This window comes from Canis lupus, chromosome 5 (assembly GCF_011100685.1).
Source record: "Canis lupus familiaris isolate Mischka breed German Shepherd chromosome 5, alternate assembly UU_Cfam_GSD_1.0, whole genome shotgun sequence".
In the NCBI taxonomy this organism is placed as follows: Eukaryota; Metazoa; Chordata; class Mammalia; order Carnivora; family Canidae; genus Canis; species Canis lupus.
In genome coordinates this window covers 36,356,435-36,381,886 of record NC_049226.1, presented here as the reverse complement: position 1 = coordinate 36,381,886, position 25,452 = coordinate 36,356,435, and the positions used below count along the sequence as shown (strand labels likewise).

The 25,452-nt window shown below is 38.6% G+C and overlaps 1 protein-coding gene across 4 annotated transcripts in view; it reads right to left on the bottom strand.

Moving 5' to 3' along the window:
* The window catches only part of MAP2K4 (mitogen-activated protein kinase kinase 4), a 135,569-nt gene that overhangs the window by 74,910 nt on the left and 35,207 nt on the right, over nucleotides 1–25,452 (bottom strand). For 3 of the 4 annotated variants that reach the window (XM_038536898.1, XM_038536899.1, XM_038536897.1), the window contains one exon: nucleotides 24,787–24,889. In XM_038536898.1, the coding sequence (XP_038392826.1) occupies nucleotides 24,787–24,889 (103 nt within the window). Of the gene's footprint in view, nucleotides 1–3,566; nucleotides 3,733–4,673; nucleotides 4,800–24,786; nucleotides 24,890–25,452 lie in introns of those variants that run through there. The other variant, XM_038536900.1, reaches the window with a different exon arrangement.

Sequence of the window (25,452 nt, the reverse complement as noted above, 5' to 3'; positions counted from 1 at the left end):
TCTAGGTGGCTCAGTTGGTGAAGCATTTGCCTTCGGCTCAGGTCATAATCCCAGGGTCCTGGGATTGAATCCCCATATGGGGCTTCCTGCTCAGCGGGGCCAGCGGGGCTTCTGCTTCTCACTCTCCCTCTGCTCCTCCTCCCACTCATTCGCTCCCCCACCCCCGCCCTCAAAAATAAATAAAGGGACACCTAGGTGGCTCAGTGGTTGAGCATCCGCCTTCGGCTCAGGGCCTGATCCCAGGATCCGGAATCAAGTCCCACATCAAGCTCCCTGCAAGTAGCCTGCTTCTCCCTCTGCCTATGTCTCTGCCTCTCTGTGTCTCTGTGTGTCTCTCGTGAATAAATAAATAAAATCTTTAAAAATAAATAAATAAATATCTTCAAAATTTAAAAAAAAATGCAGAAACATCCAGCACCCAACATCTGGCCTGCAATCTACAACTCACCCAATATGCAAAGAAGCAAAATAACATGACCTGAGCTGAATAGAAAAATCAATCACTTCTAACTGATTCAGAAATGACAGGGATGCTAGAATTATAGACAAGGACATTGAAACTGTGATGATTACTGCATTCTCAGTTGTTCAAGAAACTAAAGGACAGAGAGAATGTGTTAAACAGACATGGCATATACAAAAAAGAACCAAATCAAATATCTAGATAGAAAAGCTACAGCAGGGTAGGAGGAATCTTTGGGATGATGGATATGTTCACTATCTTGCATGTAGCCATGGTTTCACAGGTGTGTGCATGTAAAACTTGGCAACTGTACACTTCAACTATGCACAGTTTATTGTATGTCAATTATACCTCAATAAATTTGATAGGAAAGAGAAAAAAGAGAGAAAGGAATTGTCTTTGAGCCTCACTCTTCTCCTGTGAGAGGGATTTATCTATCACATGTCTATAGTTCAAACCATGTCCATACTTCTAGCCCCCAAGGCTCAGTCTATTACCCATCAGAGCACACACGACTCCAAAGGCAATTCTCTCTTGATCTCCTTGATCTGGAATACTGTATCTTCAACTGACAGTAGCAAATGTAAGAATGTAATCCTCAATCTATATTGCTGCCACGACTCTTCTCTGTGTCCACCCACAATGCTACTCAGAATGACCACACAGTCAGATAAAATGTGCCTGCATCCATCTCACCTCCCTCCTCCCATATCCTCTCCATAATTATCTTCTGGTAGTTATCAGTGAGGGGAGAGGGCACGAAAGGGGTAAAGGTGCTCCGTCTTTGAAACTAACAGCTCCGAAGAGGCCACATTTGTCCTGCAGTCTGCAGGAATGATGTACGAGAAACCCTCTGTAAATTTTTCTTCACTCCTATAGAGATCCTACATAGAGTTTAGCATCAAATTGTCTTAATTTTCTGTGTTTCATAGATTCATCCTTGTTTCTTAAAAAATATTTGAGCAGGATGCTGCTACTCTTACATCATTTTGTACTACAAATCTGAAAATGCTTTTACAAAGTCAGAACTTTAGTCCCTGAAGCAAAGAAGAAGGAAAAGTTTTAACTACTTTTCATTCACAACCTGTAACTATGGGAACTGTCACGTAACTATGAAACATTCTCCAGCTTACTTTTATTATTGGAGGGGGAGAATAATATTTATCCAAACAAGTGAATGAGAAAAAAAAGATTTAATAGAAATAAATTTTGTTAACAGACATTTAGGGACACATGCTATTTTATATAATATACTTACCTGAAACCGAGGGCATTATTTCAACATCTCATAATACTTAAGTTTTAGCTTGTATGAACTATGGTCAAACTAGCTTAATTTAACACCAGTCTAAGCTTTAACCTTAACTCATTCTATTTCCTTATGTATACTCTAGATGCCAAGAGAAAAATAAAAGGTTAAAATCTAACTGCAGTTGAATTGGAATCTTTCTGTGAAGCTATTTAAGCTGAAGCATACAATTCAACATGTGTGGTAGTTAATGCGCAAAATCTTCTATGAAAGGGAGCAAGAAGAAAACTTTCATCCCCACAGCTTCCAGATGTCTAAATCTGGTGTTCCAGATGTACCCAGTCACAGACTAACAATGCAATCAGAAAGGAAATAAAGTCTTCATCTAGTCTTGTCCTACAGAAAACTCGGCCTGAAAACTCTGGCTTGGGCCTAATGTTCCTCCTCGGTACCCAAGGATGCTGACATCAAGAAACACCCAGTCCACGGCAAATTCCTGAACACAAATTGCCTTTGTGTTTGTTTCTGTATTATATTAGGCCAGTTTGACACTGCTTATTCTTGGTGTACCCTAATGTGGATCCACTTCTAATCATTTTTGCTTAACTTTCTGATAATTACCTCCATAGGGTCTAAATCAGAGGTTTCCTTTAAGGGGCACAGGTGAGGATATGAACAATAGGCCAGGGTCCCTCAAATGACAGAACAAAGAGGGTTTTCTCTGCAGATCCGGCATCCATGCTGGAATCCTTTGTCTACTACTTGATTCTTCACCTTGGGCATGTATCACTTCTTTAACATTCCCCAATACACCCAGGTATGCTAAAGGAAACATCCCAGGGAAGCAAAGACAGAGGTCTACCCCCCATCACCCCAAGCTTACGAAGGCACTCAGCTCATAGAAGAACATCACAGACCTCTCCTGCCCAGGCCACCAATTTGTATTCTCCCACAATGACACAGATCCCTCCACCCAGAGTCAAGTCTCACATTCACAGCTCTGTCCACTTGTGTATCCAATCCTATGCTGCCACCCTTCCACAGCATACAAAGTCTACTTATTTTGAGTCACACATATAGTGCCCACTGTCGTAATCTAGACAAGAATCTAATCCCTCAAAACCCTGATTCCTTTGGCATCAACTGTCTTTCATTAGAATGCCTATTGGGTTTTGAGGGTAGGGGGTCAAGAGACACTGATATAAGGCATTAGACTCCACCCTTCATTAGTTTCCCATGAATATTTTGGTCCTTTTTCTCCTGCGATATTCTAGAACCACTCCTACTCTGCTACTTGTGTTCACATCACAGAGGCCATCTGCTCTGATTTTAACTGTGCCTGTCCCATTCTGTCCTTGAAAAGTGAGTGTGACACCCTCTCTAGCAGGTCATGTCTATTGGAGAGCAGGTGCTCCATAGGTTTCCAAAGGACACTTGCCAGGCGCTACCTACTGCTGACATAAGACCATGGTCTGAGAAGCCAAAACCCAGACCTTCAATACCACATGCAAAGGGCTGAACTGGGGACCCCCCCCCCACCAATGCCCCTTAACAACAGATCTGTCCATTTGGCACCTCAGAAGGTGACCTTATCTTTACAGATATAATTAAGATAAGGATCTTGAGAAAAAGTCATCCTGAATTAGAGTAAGCTCTAAATACAACGGCAAGTGTCCTTTAAAAGACAGAAAAGAAGACGGAGACACAGGGGGAGACAGGCAGGGAGACACAGGCAGGGAGCCACAGGGAAGAAAGCCAAGCAAAGACAGAAGCAGTGACTGGAGTCATGCTACCACAACCCAAGGAATGCCAGGAGACACCAGAGCTGGAAGAGGGAAGGATCCTCCTTAGAACCTCTGGAAGAAGCATCGCCCCGCCAACACCCTGATTTCGGATTTCTGGCCTCGAAAACTGCAAAAGAAGAAATTTCTGTTGTTTTGAGCCACCAAATCTGTGATCATTTGTTATGGCAGCCGCAGGAATCCAATAACCATCTAAACCACGAGTCGTCAAACTTTTTCTGTAAAGAAACAGACAGTAAGTATTTTAGGCTTTGCCAGCCAACTAACTATACAACTCTGTAGCAACAACACAACCAAACAGGTATGGCCGTGTTCCAATAAAACTTTATTTACCAACACTAGCAGCAGGCCCTCTCTGGCTCCTGAGCTATAGTGTATGTACTACATGATCTAAATGACATCTATCATTTAAATGACCTATGTCACACCTATTCCTTTTTCATATCCCTCCTGTTTCAAATTTATAATTATTCTCTGGAAGATTAGAAACTCCAGCCAAGTACCCAAATCATGCAGTTTTATTTCCAGAATTTAATCTCGAGATGTATTTTGGGCTTTTTCTTAAGCACCACCCCCACCCCCACCCCTACACACACACACACACACACACACACACACACACACACACACACACACATCAACAGGCAGTGGAATCAGGGGTCTGATAACACTCCTGAGACTGTCTCATCACATAGGTAAATAAATGCACTAAGGAGGTAGAAAAGCTCGAAGCCTTGGGCATCCCTCCCATCTACATATCCTTCAGCAAGTAACAGATAATTACTTTAACCCATTTCCTCTTCCTGGACATGAGAACTTGATTCCCCAAGCCTGCCTGTGCCTACCGATCTTCCTTTGATAAATAAGTATCTCCTTGTGCCCAGAACCTTCTATTATCTAATTAGCTAGACGTGTGTTTTCTCCCCTTCTTTTATTACCACATTCTTCTTCGTTTATCTTAATCTTGATTTTCTCCCAATGCTATCAAACAAGTCTCTCTCTCCAAATTATTTATTCCTCCTCCCTTTCTCCTAAGCATCCTTGATTTTATCAAGCCAGTACACTAAAATGCTTCAAGCTGCTGTACGTTCTCCTCAGCATATATCTATATATATAACTCGCAATCCTCCTTAGACAGGAAAATAAACAGAACACATACCCTGCACACCACTGCAACTGTTCTTCTGTGTCCGTACTGTTAGAATCTCTAGATGAATACTGCTTTATGCATCCTTCTGCAATGCAGCTCTGTTAATTCCGGAAATTTCCACAGTAAACCTGGTCTGTCAGTTGCCATGGAAACTGCCTGCTTCCTGGCACTACTCACAAACTGAGTATCTTTGCTAAGATTTAAGATGAGGCAAAAGGAAAAACTGAAAAAAAGGAAAGATGTCCAGAAGAATTGCTCAAATACCCCAAATATAAAATTTCAAATTCTGCTCTTTGTATTCAGTGAACAGAAGATACTAAATACATGAATCTGCAGTGCTCTGAAGCAGTACTGATTTATGAAGCAGAAAGCAATTTTTTACCACTAAGGAAAAGGGGAATATTTAGAGAGTGTAAGATAAGCTTCCTGTTTGTATCTTGCTGTTCCAGATGGCATATTTCCTACAAGCTGAACGTGTGTCAGCTGTACTGAGGGTTTACCGTTAGAACAGTTTTTCTGGGCTATGTTTCTTAGAATGAAAGTTAAGAAAACTGCCCAAAACCAACAGGTTATAGATTTTCTTAAGATCCTTTCCCTGTTTGGGCCCCAATCTCCACTGGTAGCTAAAACGCTCCCCACTAGTATATAAGAAATCAGATCCCTTAAAAGTGTATCTCAGGAGTAGGAATCAAGAAAGGCACCTTACCAGTACTCTCAGAATGTTAGATATAGCTGACCATCATCCCTCCCACCTGCCCTTGGAAACAAGGCTTGGTTTCTATGACATCACACCTAAGGATCTGCTTCCTACCTCTCCAGCATCTTTGTATTCTTTGCCTATAGCTCCTCTTCTACTCAACCTCTACATGTTAGATTTTGTGGCGGCTCAGCCCTGGATCCAATTCTCTCATCAAGATACACTCTCTTCCCAGCCAATGTTAGCATCTACATGCTGACAATTCTCAACACTTAATCTCCAATCTGCCCTGTCTCCTCTGGGTATCAGTCATATTGCCAACACCAGAGTGTGTGCTGTATTACCTCCTTAGCCTAACAGTATATTTCATGGGCATCTCAAATTTAATGTATCTCAAGCTGACCTCTTGCTCTTCTGCGTTCTCACCCACAAATGCTCCACACCCTGTGGTCTTCATTTAAGCAATGGCAACTAAACCCACCCATCATTCAACCCAGAATTCTGGAAGTCACTAAGAATACCTTTCCCTCTCTACCATCCACATTCAAATTGTTACTGACTTTTGTTAATACTACCTTCAAAATTCCTTTGAGACCTGTCCATTTCCCTCTACCGTCGCTGTCATCAACCTAATACCATTATCACCCAGCTACACTACTACCACATAGCCTTACAAGGACTCCTGAATTCCTTTCCTGCCTCCCTCCAATACATACTCTACATGGCACTCAGAATTACCATGCTGGGATGTATCAGATGGTGTCACTTGCCTGCTTATAATCCTTCCACAGCTTCCCACTCACTCTGAAAGCCACCTCAACTCATTACCTACAAGGCCCCATGTTATCTGGCCCACGACTACCTCTCCACGCCTAAATTCACTTTTCCTTCTCCTTCTCTTTATCAAATTGGGGCCTTTTCAGTTCCACAACAAGCTGAAGCTTTCCCACCTTGCTATCTTACAACTTCAAATACATGCTATTCCCTGCACTTGGAACATTCATCAGTCCCTTCCCCAAATCTAGTAAAAACTTGCTCCAGATTCAGAAGCCTTCAAGGACTGCCTCTTTACCACTGCCATTATAAATTATGGTCTCATAGCTGGCCCTCTTCCTTCAATAGCCTGTATAGTATTTATAATTATAAACACACACACATATTTACTGAATGTATCACCCCTAAACTGTAAGCTTCATGAAGTAGCAAACAGCATCTCTTTTTTTTTCAACATGGCATACCCAGTGCCGACCACAATATCTAGCAGATGGTAGGCATTCAACAACACCTGCTGAATATATAACAGAATATGTAAGGGTTTGGTTTCTGACAGCTATCAAGTCAGTTGCTCCCAAAGTTTTGGTGTACCCCCTGGGCTCTAGGAGATATCCCTATAACTATCCCCGAAGGTCCCCCTTTTTTTGCATCCATTCAAGACCCAAGATATGGAGGAACACACCACTTACATATGACCTCAGCAGCTACCAGGTCAGGAGAAAAGGCAACAGTAACCATCTGTGTGAACCTGCAATGTTTCTCTGTATCAATGGTCCTCAGTCACAGGCAATTTTGCATTTCATGGGGTCCTGTGTCAGTGTCTGAGACAATTTTGGTTCTTACTACTCAGAGAGAATGCTGAAGGCATCTAATGAGTAGAGTCTAGAGATACCAGTAAGCATCCTCCAATGCAAAGGCCAAGCCTCCTATAACAAAAATTATCCAACCTAAATCTCAGTAGCGCCAAGGTTGAGAAGATAAAGCTATTTTCACAGTCTCCTAAAACAGGAGTAGGGCCAAAAACTGTCAATCTGATAAGGCTCAGACATTATGTAATCAGAGAAATGTAATATTTCATGGGGTGCCTGGCTGGCTCAGTTGGTAAAGTATAGAACTCTTGACCGCAGGGTTGTAAGTTCAAGCCCCAGGTTGGGTATAGAGATTATATAAAAATAAAATGGGGGCGGGGGGAAAGTGTGTGGGGGAAGTGCAGTCATTTCAACATCTAACTCTTGGTTTTGGCTCCTGAGATCCAGCTCTGAGTTAGGCTCTGTGCTCAGTGCAGAGTCTGCTTGAGTTTCTCTCCCTCTCTCCCTCTGCCCCTCCACTCCCTGAGCTCATGCTCTCTCTCAAATAAATAAATCTTTAAAATAAAGAAATAAATGGTTATCAGTAAAGAACTAATTAAATATATAGTACACTTACACAAATATAATGAAAAGATATATATAACTGACTTCTAAGAATGAGTAAGATACATGCTAATTTAGAAATATCATCAAGATCTACTAAGTGAAAAATCAAGCTACAAAGTAGTGTACTAAATAGGTTTTTGAATAAATATTTTCAAGGATTTATATCAATTATTATATATTTTTATTTTGAACAAGTTTTTCTCTAAGGACATATTACACTTAACAGGGTTTTTTATCTTTAGAGAGAAAATAGGGACAGCATGAAACTTACATTTTAGTTTATAACTTTCTATATCAATTAAATTATCTCACCAGAGCATATATTATTCATTTTTTAAAGGGTAACATGAGCTATCTGGATGGTAAGATTATAGGCAATTTTGGTTTTCTTCTTTAAACTTTTCTGTACTAGAAAAAGAAAGAAAAAAGGAAAGGAAAGGAGAGGCAGGGGGAGGGGCAGGGGCACTGAGTGGTTCAGTTAAATGTCTGCCTTTGGCTCATGTCATGATCCTGGGGTTCTGGGATCAAGTTCTGCATCAGGCTCCTTGCTCAGTGGGGAGTCTGCTTCTCCCTCTCCCTCTGCCCTCCTTCCCCCTCCTGCATGCATTCTTTTTTTCTCTCTCTCTCTCTTTCTCAAATATATAAAATCTTGAAAAGGGGGAAAAAAGAAAAGAAAGAAATACTAGTAAATTTTTTTTTAAGATTTTTTTTTTTTAAGTAATCTCTACATCCAACATGGGACTCGAACTTCCAACCCCAATATCAGGGGTTGCATGCTCTACCAGCTGAGCCAGCCAGATGCCCCCTTAAAGTACAATAAAGACAACATTTCCCCATACTTTTTCTAGGGGCCTCCAAATACTCTGGGGTCCACCACACCTGGTGTGACTCCACAGACGCTACAGATTAATCCTCAGATGGTATTTGATAACTTCTTAAGAATTTCCTCTAGGCTTATATCAAGCATCATGACAAGGGAAACCAAGTGGGCAGAAATATAATTTGTCACACTACTGTTATATGGGCCTAAGAGCTGAACTCATTAAAAACCATGTTCATATACTTATCAAGTGACTGTTGAAACATATAGGTGCTTTGACAATAAGTACAAAAAACCACAGGTACAATTCAATGAAAGTAAATGATATACACCTAATTTTTACTGTTATTCTTCTGGCTTTTTATTTGCAGAGATTCTTTTCTTTCTTTCTTTCTTTCTTTCTTTCTTTCTTTCTCTTTGCAGAGATTCTTTGCTTTTTCTTTTCTTTCTTTCTTTCTTTCCTTCCTTCCTTCCTTTCTTCCTTCCTTTCTTTCTTCCTTCAAGATAAAAAGAGAGCACATGTACAAGCAGGGGGGAGGGGCAGAAGGAGAGGGAAAGAGAATCCCAAGCAGGCTCCCAGCTAAGTGTGGAGCCCAACGCAAGGTTCAATCTCACAGCCCTGAGATCATGACCTGAGCCAAAATCAAGAGTAAGATACTTAGAGTCAGACAGGCACCCCTCTGGCTTTTTTTAATTGAAGTGTCATTTTCGGGCAGCTCTAGTGGCGCAGCAGTTTAGCACCGCCTGCAGCCTGGGGTATGATCCTGGAGACCCGGGATGGAGTCCCACGTCAGGCTTCCTGTATGGAGCCTGCTTCACCCTCTGCTTGTGTCTCTGCCTCTCTCTCTGTCTCTACGAATAAATAAAATCTTTTAAAAAAAATGAAGTGTCATTTTCAAATAGTGAGATACACAAATCATAAGTATACAGTTGGCTGAGTCACCAACTATACACACCCTTGCACCTCAAACCCTAACAAGATGTAGAACATCCCATCACCCTGGAAAGTTCTCTTGAGCCATTCTTGTCTGTCCCCTCGAGACACTGTTCTGATTTTGATCACCAGAAGCTAGTTTTGTCTAGTATTTCATATAAAGTTTTCTCTTATGCCTGACTTCTGCTCACCATTTCTGGAGATTCGCCAATGTGATTGCAGGCATCAATATTTTGTTACTTTTTATTGTTGAAAAGTATTTCACTGAGTAATATGCCACAAGTTGTTCATCCATTCTTCCATCATTGGAAACCTGGGTTGTTTCTAGTTTGCGGGCTCTTATGAATTAAGTTTTCATGAACATTCATATACAAATCTTTATGAGGACATTTTTATCTTAGGTAAATATCAAGAAGTAGAATTGCGGAGTTATGGAATCAATGTACGTTTAATTTAGTAGGTAACTATCAACAATTTCTCCAAAGCGGTTACCATTGTCTGCTTCCCCAATAATATATGAGAAATCTGGTTATACCACATACTTGTTAAAAATACTGTGTGGCCTTCCAAATTTTATCCATTCTGGGGGGCGTGTAATAACGTCAGATTATAGAAAATACATATATTGGTCTCTGTCCCCCACTCCCAGCACAGAACTCCTAAAATCCTTGTAATTTCCTGAGTGCTAAGAATAGTAGCAGCTCTCTTGTTCTAAACAGGCAACCCTGGAAGGCTCCTGGGCTGGTCACCACAAAGACCAAGCAAGCCAGAATCAGAAGTTTGGAATTTTCAGTCCCATGCCCCAGGGAGGGGAGAGGGGCTGGAAATGGAGTTAATGATTCATCACACCTACGTGACAAAGTCTCCATAAAATTCTAACGGTAAGGAGTTCAAAGAGTTTCACGTTGGTGGATACATCAGCAACTGGAGGGTGAGACACCCCAACTCCCCAGATGTTCTGGGGCTTAGGACCCTTCCAGGCCTCACTACATTTATCTCTTCATCAGGCTGTTCATCTGTACCCTTTATCTTGTCCTCAAACTGGTAAAGCTAAGTGCTACCCTGAGTTCTGGGAACCACTTTAGCAAGTTATCAAACCCAAGTTGTTGGAACGTCTGATCTACAGTCAAGTTGCCAGCACAGGTGACAACATGGGCTTGGCTGGTGGCTAAAGTGAGGAGCAGGGGAGTCTTGTGGAACTGAGCCTGTCCCAATGGGATGAGATGCTGCCCTGGCACAGTGTCAGAACTGAGGCAAAGGGATCCCTGGGTGGCGCAGCGGTTTAGCGCCTGCCTTTGGCCCAGGGCGCGATCCTGAAGACCCGTGATCAAATCCCACGTCAGGCTCCCGGTGCATGGAGCCTGCTTCTCCCTCTGCCTCTCTCTCTCTCTCTCTCTCTCTCTCTCTGTGTGTGTGTGTGTGACTATCATAAATAAAAAAAAAATTTTTTAAAAATTTAAAAAAAACTGAGGCAAACTGTAGGACACCCAGCAAGTGCTGGAGACTTGCTTGCTGTTCTGGGGACAACCCCCACCCCCCGCCCCCATCTGGGAATAAGAAGTGTCAGAGTGAAGTGATCTGTGGGAGACACAAAGGAGACTCATGGGGGAAGAAACACACTGAACCAAGTTCTTCCCTTTACACAGGTGGAAAATCTGAGGTTTTTTCATTTGTAAATGTTATATCTCTTTGTGGTTTTAATTTGCATTCCCTAATTACCAATGTTGTAAAGAATATTTTTCATGTACTTATTATTTACTCCTAAACCTCCTCTGTGAAATGCTTTAAGTTAAAGCATTTAACTTAAACTTACTTGTATTTTTAATTGAGTTCTTTGTTCTGTGTTGTACTTCACTATATATGTTAAAGGCTTTTGTTGATATATAAACTATGAATATTTTTCTCCCAGTTTATAGCATGGCTACTTATTTTTTAAATTTCTGAAGAACAAAAATTTCTAATTCTGGTTAAATCTAATTTACTGATTTTTAATGGTTATGTCTTTCTTTGTCCTGTGAAATAAATATTTGCCAGGGGCACCTGGGTGGCTCAGTTGGTTAAGTGTCTGCCTTCAGCTCAGGTCATGATCTCAGGGTCCTGGATCTAGGGCCAAGTAGAGCTCCCAGCTCAGTAGGGAGTCAGCTTCTCCCCTTCTCTCTGCCTCTCCCCCTGCTCATGGGTACTCTGTCTAAAAAATAAAATCTTTTAAAAAAAATTTTAAACAGAAACTTTTGAGGGAATCCCTGGGTGGCTCAGCGGTTTAGCACCTGCCTTTGGCCCAGGGTGTGATCCTGGAGACCCGAGACCGAGTTCCACATCAGGCTCCCTGCATGGAGCCTGCTTCTCCATCTGCCTGTGTCTCTGCCTCTCTGCCTCTCCGCCTCTCTCTCTCTCTCACGAATAAATAAATAAAATATTAAAAAAAAAAAAAAAGAAACATTTGGGATGCCTGGGTGGTTCAGCAGTTGGGCCATCTGCCTTCAGCTCAGGGCGTGATCCCAGGATCCAGGATCGAGTCCCACATTGGCTCCTTATGGGGAGTCTGCTTCTCCCTCTGCCTGTGCCTCTGTCTCCTTCTGTGTCTCTCATAAATAAATTAATTAAAAGAAAAAAAGAAATATTTGCCTATGCCAGATCACAAATGTATCTTGATGTTTTCTTTTAGAAGCTTTATGAATTTTTGCTTTTTAGGACTATGATCCACCTCAAACTAATTTTTGCATGTGGTATGAAATAGGAATCAAGATTTATTCTGTTCCACATCTTTTTCCAGTTGTTCTACTGCCATGAAAAGTCTATCCTTTTCTCCAGTAAACTATACAGACACCCTGGTCAAAACAACGGACTCTATGTATGTATCTATCAAACTTTCTTTCTGTTCCACTGATGTATCAATGTATCCTAACATCCCCCCACAAAGCCATTACTAAAGCTTTATAATAAACCTTGAAATCAGGTATAAGTCTTCCAATTTACTTTTTGTTGTACAAAATTGCTTTTGGATATTCTAGGTCTTCTGCATGTTCATATACATTTTAGAATCATTATATCAAATTACATATTTTTTTAAATTTGCTGGAATTTCTTTGGGATTTCAGTGAATCGGTAGATCCATTTGGGAAGAACAGATATTCTAGTAATGCTGTACTATCCAAGTCACAAGCATGGCATCATGATCCATATAGACATCAATTTCTCTCAGAAATGTTTTATACCTTTATAGAGAAGTCATGCAATTGTTAAATTGATCTGCAAGTACTTTATACTTGTTCACAGTACTACAATCATGTTTTACCAATTTCACTTTTCCAAGTATTTTTTGTAATTGATTTTGGAATAATGACCACATATCCTGTGACCTTGCTAAAGTCATTTAATTATTCTAATAATATTCTCTAATTAGGATCTTCTGCATTTACAATCATATCATCTAAACCAAAAGAGAGTGTTTGCTTCTCTTTCCCATCTTTATGTCTTTCTTTTTTTTTTTTTTAAGATTTTATTTTTTCAGGAGAGACACAGAGAGAGAGAGAGGCAGAGACACAGGCAAAGGGAGAAGCAGGCCTCATGCAGGGAGCCCAATGCGTGACTTGATCCCAAGACTTCAGGATCACGCCCTGGGCCAATGGCAGGCGCTAAATCGCTGAGCCACTCAGGGATCTTTCTTTATGTCTTTAATTATTGTTCTTACTTTATTGCACTGGGAAGGGCCTCCAGTCTAAGGTTGAATAACTTTGGTGAGTGCAGATGTTCTTGTCTTGTTAGCAATTTTATGGAAAGTATTAAATCTTTCATCATTAAGTATGATATTAGCTATAGGTGTTTCATAGATATCTTCTAAAAGGCTGAAAAATTCTCCTTTTCCTACTTTAAAGAGAATTTCTATAATGAATGAATATTGAATGTTGTCAAAGGCTTTTTCTGCATCTGCTGAAATGATTACATAATTTTTCTCCCTTATTTTGTTAATGCAGTAATACTGATAATTTTTCAATGCAAAATTAAAATGAATCCCATTTTGTTGTAATATATTGTCTTTTCTATATTATTGATGGATTCCATTTGCTAGTATCTTGTTAAAGATTTTTAAGTGTATGTTCATGAGGGATAGTGGTCTGTAGTATTCTTTTGTAGTAACATCCTTGTCTAGTTTTGATATCAGGGTTATGTTTGCCTCATAAAATAAGTTTGAAAATGTTCCCTACTCCTCTATTTCCCAAAAAACTTGTACAAGCTTAAGCTTAATCTTATTTCTTATTTTAACATTTGATAAAATTTAACAGGAAAACCATCTGGGGCCTCAAGTTTCTTTTGTGTGAAAGTTTTTAATCACAAATTCAATTGTTAAACAGACACAGAGATATTCAAGATTTTCTATTTCTTCTTGAGTCAGTTTTGATTACTTCTATCCTTCAAAGAATCTGTCTCCATCATTCAGGTTACTGAATTTTTGACATAAAACTACTTAAAATATTTCCTTATTATTCATTTATTGTAGTGATATCCCTTCTTTCATTTCTGACAGTGCTAACTTGAGCTTCCTCTTTTCTTTAATCAGTCCTGTTGGGGGATCATTACTTTTATTGATCTTTCCAAGAAATGACTTTTGAATTTACGCATTTCCTATTTCATTGCTCTCCATTCTTATCTTTATTATTTCCTTTCTTCTACTTATTTTGTATTTCATTTGCTCATCTTTTCCTAACTGCCGGATGTTTTTGCTACTCTTTCCAGTGATTCTGTGTTTATGCCTTGCCTAGGCATTTAAATATTTGGGAACAATATCATCACACTTTCTGTTTCTTTCTGATTCATTCAGAATCTGTAATCATTCCCTCAAATGAGTTTAATTCATGCTCATTTCTTTTTTTTAATGCCTAAATTAAGAAACAAAGATTTAGATGACTAGTTGTAAAAGAAGTAATGTTTGACATAATTCTTACTATGTCAAGAAGCTTAATTTTAAAAGCCTACTTAATGAAGAGATTTGCAGATAAACAGTCATTAGTCTCCCCTCCCGCCTCAGGCAACAATGAAGCAACAGAAAGGGATTTTTAAAATACTCAAAATTCACAATGTAAAAGAGACTAGAAAAGACCACACTAGATGAGAAGTTGCAACATATTTTTGGAAGATCAAAGGTAAATGAACATGTAACAAGGCAGAAAAAAGATGTAAAACTAAAAATTGCCTGCAAACATAGGATACCAAAAAAGTAAGGTGACTTGTACTGTGGAAACTCAGAAAAAAGTTCAAGAATGAAAAGCATCAGTTAAGGATGAGGGGTGGGGGCAATCCAAAGGCAATATTAAAATCTACATAAATGCAATTAGATCCCTGGATTCCCGAAACCAGGTGATAATCTGTCCTCTATGTCATTTGATAAACAAGGCTATATATATTCTAGAGAAACTACCAGAAAGGCACTGGGCACAAAAAAGAAATGTAAAGTGGATTAACTAAAGCCTATATGACAGAGATATACGTAGCCTCCTTTGCTTAGATCTACTGCAGAATTATAGCAGCCTACATACATGCCTTCATACATGCCTTCTCTCAGCAACCCAGGCTAATCCCCTCCTCACTCCACCCCCAACACGGGGAGGAAAAGGAGAGAGAATTGCCCATGAGAAAAGAGAAAAAAAACCTCTAGATCTGACATTTGGGGATCTTCCAAAGGAAACAACTGAACCTCTCTCTTTTACCGCACCATGAATTCCACCAATCAAATCACAAAGTTTCCAATCAACTTTTGGAGGTTGCCTCATTTTGTGTGTGTGTGTGTGTGTGTGTGTGTGTGTGTGAGTGTGTGTGTGTGTGAGAGAGAGAGAGAGAGAGAGAAAGATACAAACAAGGATCAAAAAAGACAAGAACAAAAAAGTGAAAATACATAGAAAGTTGAAGGAGAGAAAAGTTTAAGAAAACTAAGGGCTCACACTAAGAGGTCCAAAGCCTATAGTGGGGTTCCAGTAGGAGAGCTCCTGGAAAAGGGAAAATGAATAGAATAAGAGAAGAATAAATCACACATTCTACAATGAAAGACAGTGGTTTAAAAGAGACCACACCAAGAGCTCAGTGGAAGGAAAGAATAAATGATGAAGAGAAAAGAAAAGGAGAATAAAACCAAAGCAGAAAAATGAGATTTCAACACAGAGGGAAAAAAACCAACACTACAGTCATCCACAAAGGGAAAAATAGGTCATATTCCAAAGTTCAGGAATCACAATGGCATATAACTTTTTTTTTTTTTTTAAGATTTTATTTGAGAGAGAGAAAGAGAAAAAGAGAAGAGGAGCAGAGACAGATAGAGGAACAAGCAGAATCCATGTTGAACACAGAGCCCAACACAGGGCTCGAGCCCACCACCCCAGATCATGACCTGAGCAGACATCAAGAATCAGACGCCCAACCAACTGAGCCACCCAGGTGCCCTGGCATAGAACTTTTTAATAGTAACCCTGAAAGGTTAAAACATAAGAGCAAGTAAAGCCTTGAAAACTCTGAAGAACAATTTCTACCCCAGAATTCCAAGGCCAAAAGTTATTAATGTATCAAAAGGGTTAAAGGCATTTTCAGACATGCAAAGCCCCCAAAACCATACTTACTAGGAAAGAATACTTATATCAAGAAGCCATTGGAAGAGATAATTCCTCAAAATGGAGGGAAACTAAAAACCAAAGAAAGACAGACATGACATCCCCAAGACAGGGAATCAAAGCCAGGAGAATAATACAGGCATTCACAAACCAATGCCAATAGGTATGAAACAGGCCTAACATGCAACCATTCCAGATTACAGTAAGATTATGGTTGGATAGACAACTCTTAAAAAAAAATAAATAAAAAAATAAAAAACCTGAGTGCTGATTTTCTTTTTTTTTTTTTAAGATTTATTTATTTATTATAGACATAGAGAGAGAGAGAGAGAGAGAGAGAGAGAGAGAGGCAGAGACACAGGCAGAGGGAGAAGCAGGCTCCACGCCGGGAACCTAACGTGGGACTCGATCCCGGGACTCCAGGATCGCGCCCTGGGCCAAAGGCAGGCGCTAAACTGCTGAGCCACCCAGGGATTCCCTGCTAAGAGAAGATTTACAGTGACCCATTAAATGGGGCAATTATTAACTCTGAGGAAAATAAATTTGCTCAAGAACAGTAATGTAATCATACTTAGTCATAAGGGATAATAAAAAAGAACACTGAAAAGATATGCTGTCTCCTTTAAATAGTATAATTCCTTATTAACAAAGAAGTTTCCAGAAATATGCCTACAATACAAAGGCAAAGGACCTCTATAACATTCTGAACTAAATCGGAACTCAAAGTCTTGCTGCCAGAAACAGTTGAAAAGCTCATGAGAAACAAAGAAATCAGACATTTCTCTAAAGAACAGAGCTTTGCAGCTCTATAGGTTAAAGAATCAGGGACACCTTCCAATGTCAGCTTGTCTCTGATTCAAGAACAAAGATGCTTTAGAACATCACAACTAAATTCATTTTTAGTAGACAAGCAACTCAACAGCACTTACTATTAATTTCTTTAAATGTTCCAGAACTAGCATCAGTATCTCAGCTATAAACATCCATCTTGAGGAGAATTATACTAGTGAATCTCGGGGGGGGGAGGGGCCTACACAGACAATCAGTTCAACCACAGCTATTACCACTATGTTCTGTTGAGAATCCCATCTCCCATGAATCTCTAGCTTAAGAAATATACCACAACCATTAGGTGAACCAAGTTAGGATGTGGGACTGAGGAAAAGATTAAATACCTCTGAATTTTAAGAAGTAAAATAATGTAAGCTCTACAAAATGATCTCACTCAGCAGGATTATTCACTAGAGTCAAAATGTAGAAATACTCAAATATCCATCAACATATGAACAGATAAACAAAATGGAATATATAAATACGTTATTATTCAGCCTTAAAAAGGAAACTGTGATACATACTACACATGGAAGAGTGTGAAGACATAATGTTGAGTGAAGTAAGCCAGACACAAAAGAACAAACATTGTATAATTCTACTTGGATGAAGTGCCTAGAGTGACCAGATTCAGAGATGAAGTAGAACCAAGGCTGGCAGGAATAGGGATAGGGAGTTAGTGTTTAACAAATACACATTCAGTTGCAGAAAACAGTCCTGGAGGTAGATGGTAATGGTGGCTACACAATTAAGTGAATATACTTAATGCCACTCAGCTGCACACTTGGAAATGGTTAAGATGGTAAATGTTATGTTATATATACCTGGAACAGAGAGTCAGAAAGAAAAAGTTTGCAGCAGTAAATCTAAACCAGCCAAAAATTAAAAGATCCCATAGTATTTAACACATTTGGTGTTTTAAATTTTGGAGTACTAATTTGTAGCTACAAATATTTCTACCATGACTGCCATTTTGTGAAAGTGCTCTACCACAGAAGTATAGAGATTCCAAATTACTACCAATGCATTTAAAAACGTCAGAAATGGGGAAAAAAACTTTTAAGCTCATGTAGACTCATGGTTTTCACACTTAGGAGTTAACCAGAGATGTCCTGGGGGCTATTTTAGGGAATGAGGGCAGTCAAGACTACAGAGCCTTCTCCCACCTCAGAAACACTTAGCGTATGAGGCTTGTCCATAACATTTTATGGGAAGAAAGTAGCACAAAACCAGCTTAATTCTTTCTTTCCCTCCTTTAATTCACCATCTAAAATAATGAAAGTCATGGGGTGCCTGGGTGGCTCAGTCAGTCAAGCATCCAACTCTTGATCAGGTCATGATCTCAGGGCAATAAGATAGAGCCCCAAGTCGGGCTCTGCACTGGGCATGGAACCTGCTTAAGATTTTTTCTCACCCTGCCCCTCCCCTCCCACTCCCTCTCTCTTTCAAAAAAATAAAGAAAAGAATGAAAGTCACTATTCTAATTCAACACCTGAATTGACATCAAAGTGCTAAGTGATACACTCAAGGTCAGAGAGATGATGATGATAATGCTGAGCTAGAAACCAGGACTTCAATATTAATTAAAATGGTTAATCCAAAAGAATAAGCTTTAAAATATAAGGTATCCATAATTTAACCAGGAACAATGGCTAGATAACTTGTAATTGCTATTCTATGCTTTACAATAAAGCTCTACTGAGTAGAGCTATCCTGAAATTAAGAACACCACTAGTTATTAACGGGGGACTTTAAAACTGTTTCCTAGATGTTCTATAGCACAACTGAGCCTTTCCGTGCTCGAATGTAATGAAGATAAAAGAGATCCCAGAGATCTTCTTGGTCTCAACAAAGAGATTCCTTTAAAGTTAGAATATATGGCTTCAAAATGTTTAGCTCAAGCCCCAAAATGCATCTGTCCTCATCGTTATTTATTTCAATTACCAGCATTTAAGCTAGTGTTTCTTCTTATATAATTCTGATATGTTGTAAAGATAAAACAGCTCTTCTTTCAGGATAACAGTTGTTATCCAGGATAACAGTTTGGTATATTCCCAATGATTCAGTGCACTGATGGCACTTGCACATTACCCAGCATGATGAAAGCACAGATCTAATAGTAGAATATCTAACTTCTGTTCCTGTCAAATTTATATAAAGAACACAACTGTAGCACAAGTCGGCCACATTTACAACAAAACCCCTGAGGCATCAGAGAGACCTAGAGCACCTACAATACGCAATCCTGACAGAAATCAAAAGGTGGCCACACATTTTTCCTTTAGCTTTGCCTTACACTCTTTATTGTTACAGCTTAATCTTTAATTTAAAGAGCCAAAGGACAAAATGTTAACACCTGCTACATCCAGGTAGTAGGTACAAGAGTCTCTATTACTTTTTTTTTTTAATGTGTAGGAAATATTTTATAATTTTAACCAGTGATAATTAAGAACCTGTGTTTCTGGTTCAGGTTATCTCATTCTCTAAGGACTCATGGGAAAAGAATGATGAAAAAAAGAAAAACAATGAAGAAACAGATTTTAGCAAACTTCTGAATGTCTAAAAGCAGACAAAAATGTGCAAAGCAAAACTAATCAACCCCCAAAGAAGGGACTCCAAAGTGTCAGACTTACCAGCCATCTGTACTAGAGGACCTTGTTTAGATCTTGCTTCAAACCATTTAAAAAATGGTTTTTATGAAGTAATCTACTTATATGATGATATTAAAGAATTTTTTTTAAAGATTTTATTTAGTTATTCGAGAGACAGCAAGAGAGGCAGAGACGCAGGCAGAGGGAGAAGCAGGCTCCATGCAGGAAGCTCAACGTGGAACTCGATCACGGGTCTCCAGGATCAGGCCGTGGGCTGAAGGCAGCACAAAACCGCTGAGCCACCCAGGCTGCCCAATATTAAAGAATTATTAATCTTACTTATTATTTAGATGTAATAATGGTATTGTGATTATGTTTTTAAAAAGGAGCTCTGAGGCACCTAGGTGGCTCAGTGATCAAGCATCTGCCTTTGGCTCAGGTCACAATCCTAGGGCCCTGAGATCAAGTCCTGCATCGGGGTCCCCAGGGGGAGCCTGCTTCTCCCTCTGCCATGTCTCTGCTTCTCTCTGTGTCTCTTATGAATAAATAAATAAAATCTAAAAAAATAAAAATAAATAAAAAGGAGTCCTTATCTTTTAGAAATACATATCAAAATATTTATAGGTAGAAAAATGTCTGAGGTTTGGTTAAAAAGAAGGAAGATAGAGGAACAGATAAAACCAATCCTGGCCACATTAACTACTGGAGCTTCTAAAGTTGATTGATAAATAGGTACAGAATCATCTATCACTGTCTAGTTCTGGATATATTTGCAACTTATCATAATAAGCAGTTAAAAAAAAAAAAGCAGTAATGGGGCACCTGGCTGGCTCAGTCAGTGGAGTATGCAACTCTTGATCTTGGAGTTGTGAGTTGGAGCCCCGCAGTGGATGCAGAGATTACTTAAAAATCAAATCTTAAAAAAACACAAAAATCACTTCATCTTCTTTAAACTTGAACCCTGCCCATCACTTAAAAAAAAGAGAGAGAGAGGGCAGCCCGGGTGGCTCAGCGGTTTAGCGCCGCCTTCAGCCCAGGGCTTTATCCTGGAGACCTGGGATCGAGTCCCATGTCAGGCTCCCTGCATGGAGCCTGCTTCTCCTTCTGCCTGTGTCTCTGCCTCTCTCTCTCTCATGAATAAATAAATAAAATCTTAAAAAAAAAAAAGAGAGAGAGAGAGAGAGAGAGAATTTCCCTTAAAGGAAAAAAAGAAAAGAAAAGAAACAGTAATAGAGAAAGTCCTACCCATAACACATAGTACGAGGGGAACATGCAGCAGAGGCAGAACCATAGAGAGGATGCAAAGTCGAAAGCATGAATGTCCAGAAGCAGAAGTGTTCATTGAAATTCTTTCTGTAAGAAAGGTCTAGTAAGTTCTTCCCTTTCTCTCTACCTTTCCCCTAAAATAGAAAGAGAGCATGTCTTTAAGGAAAAGAAACATACTATCTAGATAAAAGAAGGCCTTCTAGGGTGAATGTTGGCCCTATTCCTCCTGGCATCTGAATATTCCTGGCCTAACAGCCAGCTCTCAAACCATTCACAGAGAAGTGGTCAAGTCCACCAGTTGACCACCTATACCAGAGCTACCAATCAGCCTTCTAATCTTCTTATCCTCAACTATCAATGGACAAGCAAGAATTAAAAGACACATGAAAAAAAATTATAAATTATAAATGAAGAAAGAAAAGATAAATGAAAAACTGACCCTTGAAGAAACAGATTGCCTAGCAGATAAAAAAGAACTTTAAAATTCTAGATTTTACATCCATAAGTTAAAATCGACTACCAAAATAGAATATTTCATTAAAGGATCAGAAAAAAAAAAAAATGGACACCTAGGTGGCTCAGTTGGTTAAGCATCCAACTCTTGACTTTGGCTCAGGTCATGATCTTAGGGTCTTGAGACTGAGCATGGCATCATGCTCATCTGTCCTGGGTATGGAGCCTGCTTAATAAGATTCTATCTCCTTCTCATTCTGCCCCTCCCTCACCCCCCCCCACCCTAGTCACACAAGGGTTGAAAAGAAAAAAGAAAAGAAAAAAAAGAAAGAAAAAAGAAAAGAAAAGAAAAGAAAAGAAAAGAAAAGAAAAGAAAAGAAAAGAAAAGAAAGAAAAGAAAAAGGAAGCAAGCAGACAGACCTAGGATATAGAAAACAGAGAGATAAAAAGTATGAAAAAAAAAAAAGTCAAAGACCCAAGAAATTTAGAACGTCCAATGTCCAAACAGAAGACTAGGAAAAACATGAAGGAATCAATCAAAAGCAGAAATTTTCTCAGAAACAGATACATAAATCTTCAAACTAAAATGGTTCTTCCGTGCACAGAAGGATGATCCAGACCTAGATCTATCTTCATATAACTACAGAACACCAAGAATAAAGAAAAAATTGCTGTTTCCAGGGATAGAAATTGGTAATCTGTAAGTAACATCTCTGCTATAATTAAACAGATCTACACACATAGTCCCCTAAACTTATCTTGTACTTCCACACACCAGAATGCTATTCTCCCTTCTCAAAGTGGCTTTCAAAATCCATTTCAAATCTTGTTCTTCTGTGAAATGTTTCACCCAAGTTATTTATCCTAAAGTGATCTTACCCCCGCCTGCACCATTCATTTGACATTCAATCTGTATTACCTTATGCCTCACTTCTTGAATTGCTATGCCCAACTGTTATTTCTTAGAATTTTATTTAAACTGTTGGTTCTCAGAAGATAAGACACAGTCTTAAAATTTTATTTTTTTTAAGATTTTTTTAGATTTTTTTAAATTTTTATTTATTTATGATAGTCACACAGAGAGAGAGAGAGAGAGGCAGAGATACAGGCAGAGGGAGAAGCAGGCTCCATGCACCGGGAGCCCGACGTGGGTCTCCAGGATCGCGCCCTGGGCCAAAGGCAGGCGCTAAACCGCTGCGCCACCCAGGTATCCCTAAAATTTTAAATTGTCTACAGAATCTGCACCCAGGAGACATCAAATGCTAGATGGATGTGAAAGTAGTTCCTGGGGCATATCTTAACTTCATTAGTTGCTTACATTCATCATATCTTTTCAAAATTTATGAGCAAGTTTTCTATTTATATCTCTAACTAAAGTTCAAGGAAATTTTAGAGGAAGGAAATACATATAAGTGACACAGAGGTATCTTTTTTTCAAACACTTACATACTGCAATACTGTTATATTTTCTAATTGCAAACTACCTACCCTAAACAGTGACTGACAGTGGTTTTTAGTGCCTGATGGTACAACTCAGAGGAAGAAGACAAAAAGATCCCTTTATGAAAGGGGGTAGGGAAGTAGAGGAGATATGCTGCCCTGAGTAGTGAAACAATTATCTTCAACCAATAGTTACCTGTCCCTGATACACATAGTAACAGACCAGTGCCATAAAATTCAAAGTCTAGGTCTAACATTTTAACATATCAAAATCAAAAGATTCTACCATAAAGTAAAAATGCTTATTACCATGTCCTCTCAAACTTTTAACATCTGCTGGGAATTGACAAAGGATAGGAAACCTAGCTGGTTATAGGAATATTATGAAGTGGTAGAATAAAAAAAAAAAAAAAAGATCAACTCAAATTTTGGAAAAAAAGTTTTTTTTTAACCCAGTTTACTGTTCAGGAAAAAGAAAAAAAGATTTGTCCATGAATTCCCTAATACATGATACTCTCAAAGGAAGAGGGTACAAATGATATAAATGTTTTTGCAGTTCAGGTTGTCCTTGTGTCCAAGGGGACTTTTAAAAAAAGAAAGAGAAGGAAGGAAGGAAGGAAGGAAGGAAGGAAGGAAGGAAGGAAGGAAGGAAGGAAGGAAGGAAGGAAGGAAGGAAGGAAGGAAGGAAGGAAGGAGAAAAGAGAAAGAAGAGCGAGCTACTAAGTTTGGCAATAACTACATATCCTTTATATGTGGTTCAGCTAGCAACCAAGGTAATAGACATGGACCATGTTCAAGAATTAGTTTTGTACTAGCTTTCACTAGAAATTCTAGGAAATGAGGAAGGAGGTTCTTTTAAGAATGTTTCCTTGCCACCAGAGCTTTGACTAATTAAGAGGTACTAAGAGTTTCCTTCCTAAAAAAAAAAAAAAAAAAAAAAAAAGAGTTTCCTTCCTCAGTATAGCCCCCACTTGATGTTTCAGAGGAGGTAAAAAAGCTAGACTCTAAGCTGATGTCTGACAACAAATCTCATTATGAACACCAGTCTAATAAAATTAGCAAACACTATTCCCAGGCAAGTGAACTGTTACTTCAGTTTTTTATTGCTTTCAAGTTACAGGCGAAAGCCTAATCACATACACACACACCTCCACATTGCTCCCTTCTACACATCGATGTTTTAAAAATCACAATATATTTTCAGCATTCCTATTGTGAGACACACTGCCTTCTACAAATTTGTTACTGTTTGTAAATACAATGCATGTCAGACATCATGAGGAAAGGAAACAGCAAGAAGTGTGCCTTTGGGGGGAAGCATGAATATATTTGTAGTCTAATTAGGCTTGAATAAAAATTATTTTGTTATAATTATTAAAAACTACAAGATGATATATTCTGACCATTTTTTTAAAACACCTTCCACCATTTGCTTTATTGTTCTTGATACCAGAAGTAGGTAAAAATTATCTTTATGAACATGAGTATAAATGCAAACCCACTGGCTTTGACTTGTTTGTGTTCATGATAGGTTTTGGGGGGTAGTGGGGAGGCATCATTATTTAATACATCACTGCAGTTCAAGAGATCTACAAATATCATTCTGAAGGTATTATTTTAAAGTAACAGATGTTTCTAACACTTTGACCTTCAGCAAGATGCTAAAATATCATTTTTGTATTTTAATAAAAAATATTTAGGGAAAATACACACACACATAAATAAATATATATATATATATATATAAAATACATTTTAAAAGTAATCACTGACACCTATACACCAACATGTACATGTACTCTCAATTTACTGTGACATGGAAATCTTACAGGAATGTCATTTATCCAGAAAGGGTAAATGACACTCTACTTTATCACCTGGTAAGTGGGGATGATTTGTGCAGATCTACAGAGGAGAGTAATGTTTCCTAATTACCACTTACAATTTAACTGGAGATCCAGAAGGACAGGTCTAAACAATATTCTCAGAGTTCAGCAAGAGAAAAATTGAAAAAATTGAGCTGGATCTTCAGCTCTTTTCCCCTTCAAGTAAACTTTAACAAAGAAAATTGTGTTCACCTACTTCAGACCACAGAATCAATAGCTTTCTAATTAAGTTCAAGTAGTAATTATTTCAAAAGGCCCATAAAAGATCTCTTCTCAGCCTTTTGGCTAAGACCAAGTGTCAAACGGCCCATAAGACAATGGAAATACCAATTCCTTGACTTGGAAAAATTCATAAAATACAATAACTTTAAAACTTCTGCTTGAGTTGAGCCTTTTAGTTGATTACCAGGAATACTCACATGTGTGGGTTTTGAACTCCTGTAGGGTTGGGATTCAGAGTAAACCTTGCTGTAGATTTGAAAGGTGGATTTGCAAAATTCAACTTCAGTGCTTTGCGTTTACCTAAGAAATAACAAATAAAAAGTAAAAGTTTCAAGTACTATAAAACAGACACTAATCTGAGGGCATAAGAAATTCACACCAAAAAGCAGAAAAAATTTGTTTTAACATATAGTTAATATCATATTTTGAAAGGCAACAAAGAATTTCTCAGCTTTAAGATAAAGTAAATAAAAAGGATCTAAAGTTATTATTAACCACAAATCACCCATTATCTTCCAAATCAATAGAAAACAATGGTTCAGGTTTATATCGTTCAGAGATGCTAACACTTTTGCAAAAGAAAACACCACTATAAAAATCATTCACTTTGGCAGATACACTGAAAAATACTAAAATATTACCACCTTTCCAGGGTTACACTTCAACATCTTTATTTAATAAAAATAATTTTCCCTAAAATACAATATTAACAACTGAGTAAAGAATCTGAAGCAGTCTGCAATCATAACTAAAAAAAAAAAAAAAAAAAAAAAAGTCACGGCACTGCCAACCAAGTTCATAACACAGGTATTTCAAATAATCATTTATTTGGAGCCATTTCTTTGGGATAGGGAGTAGGGAGG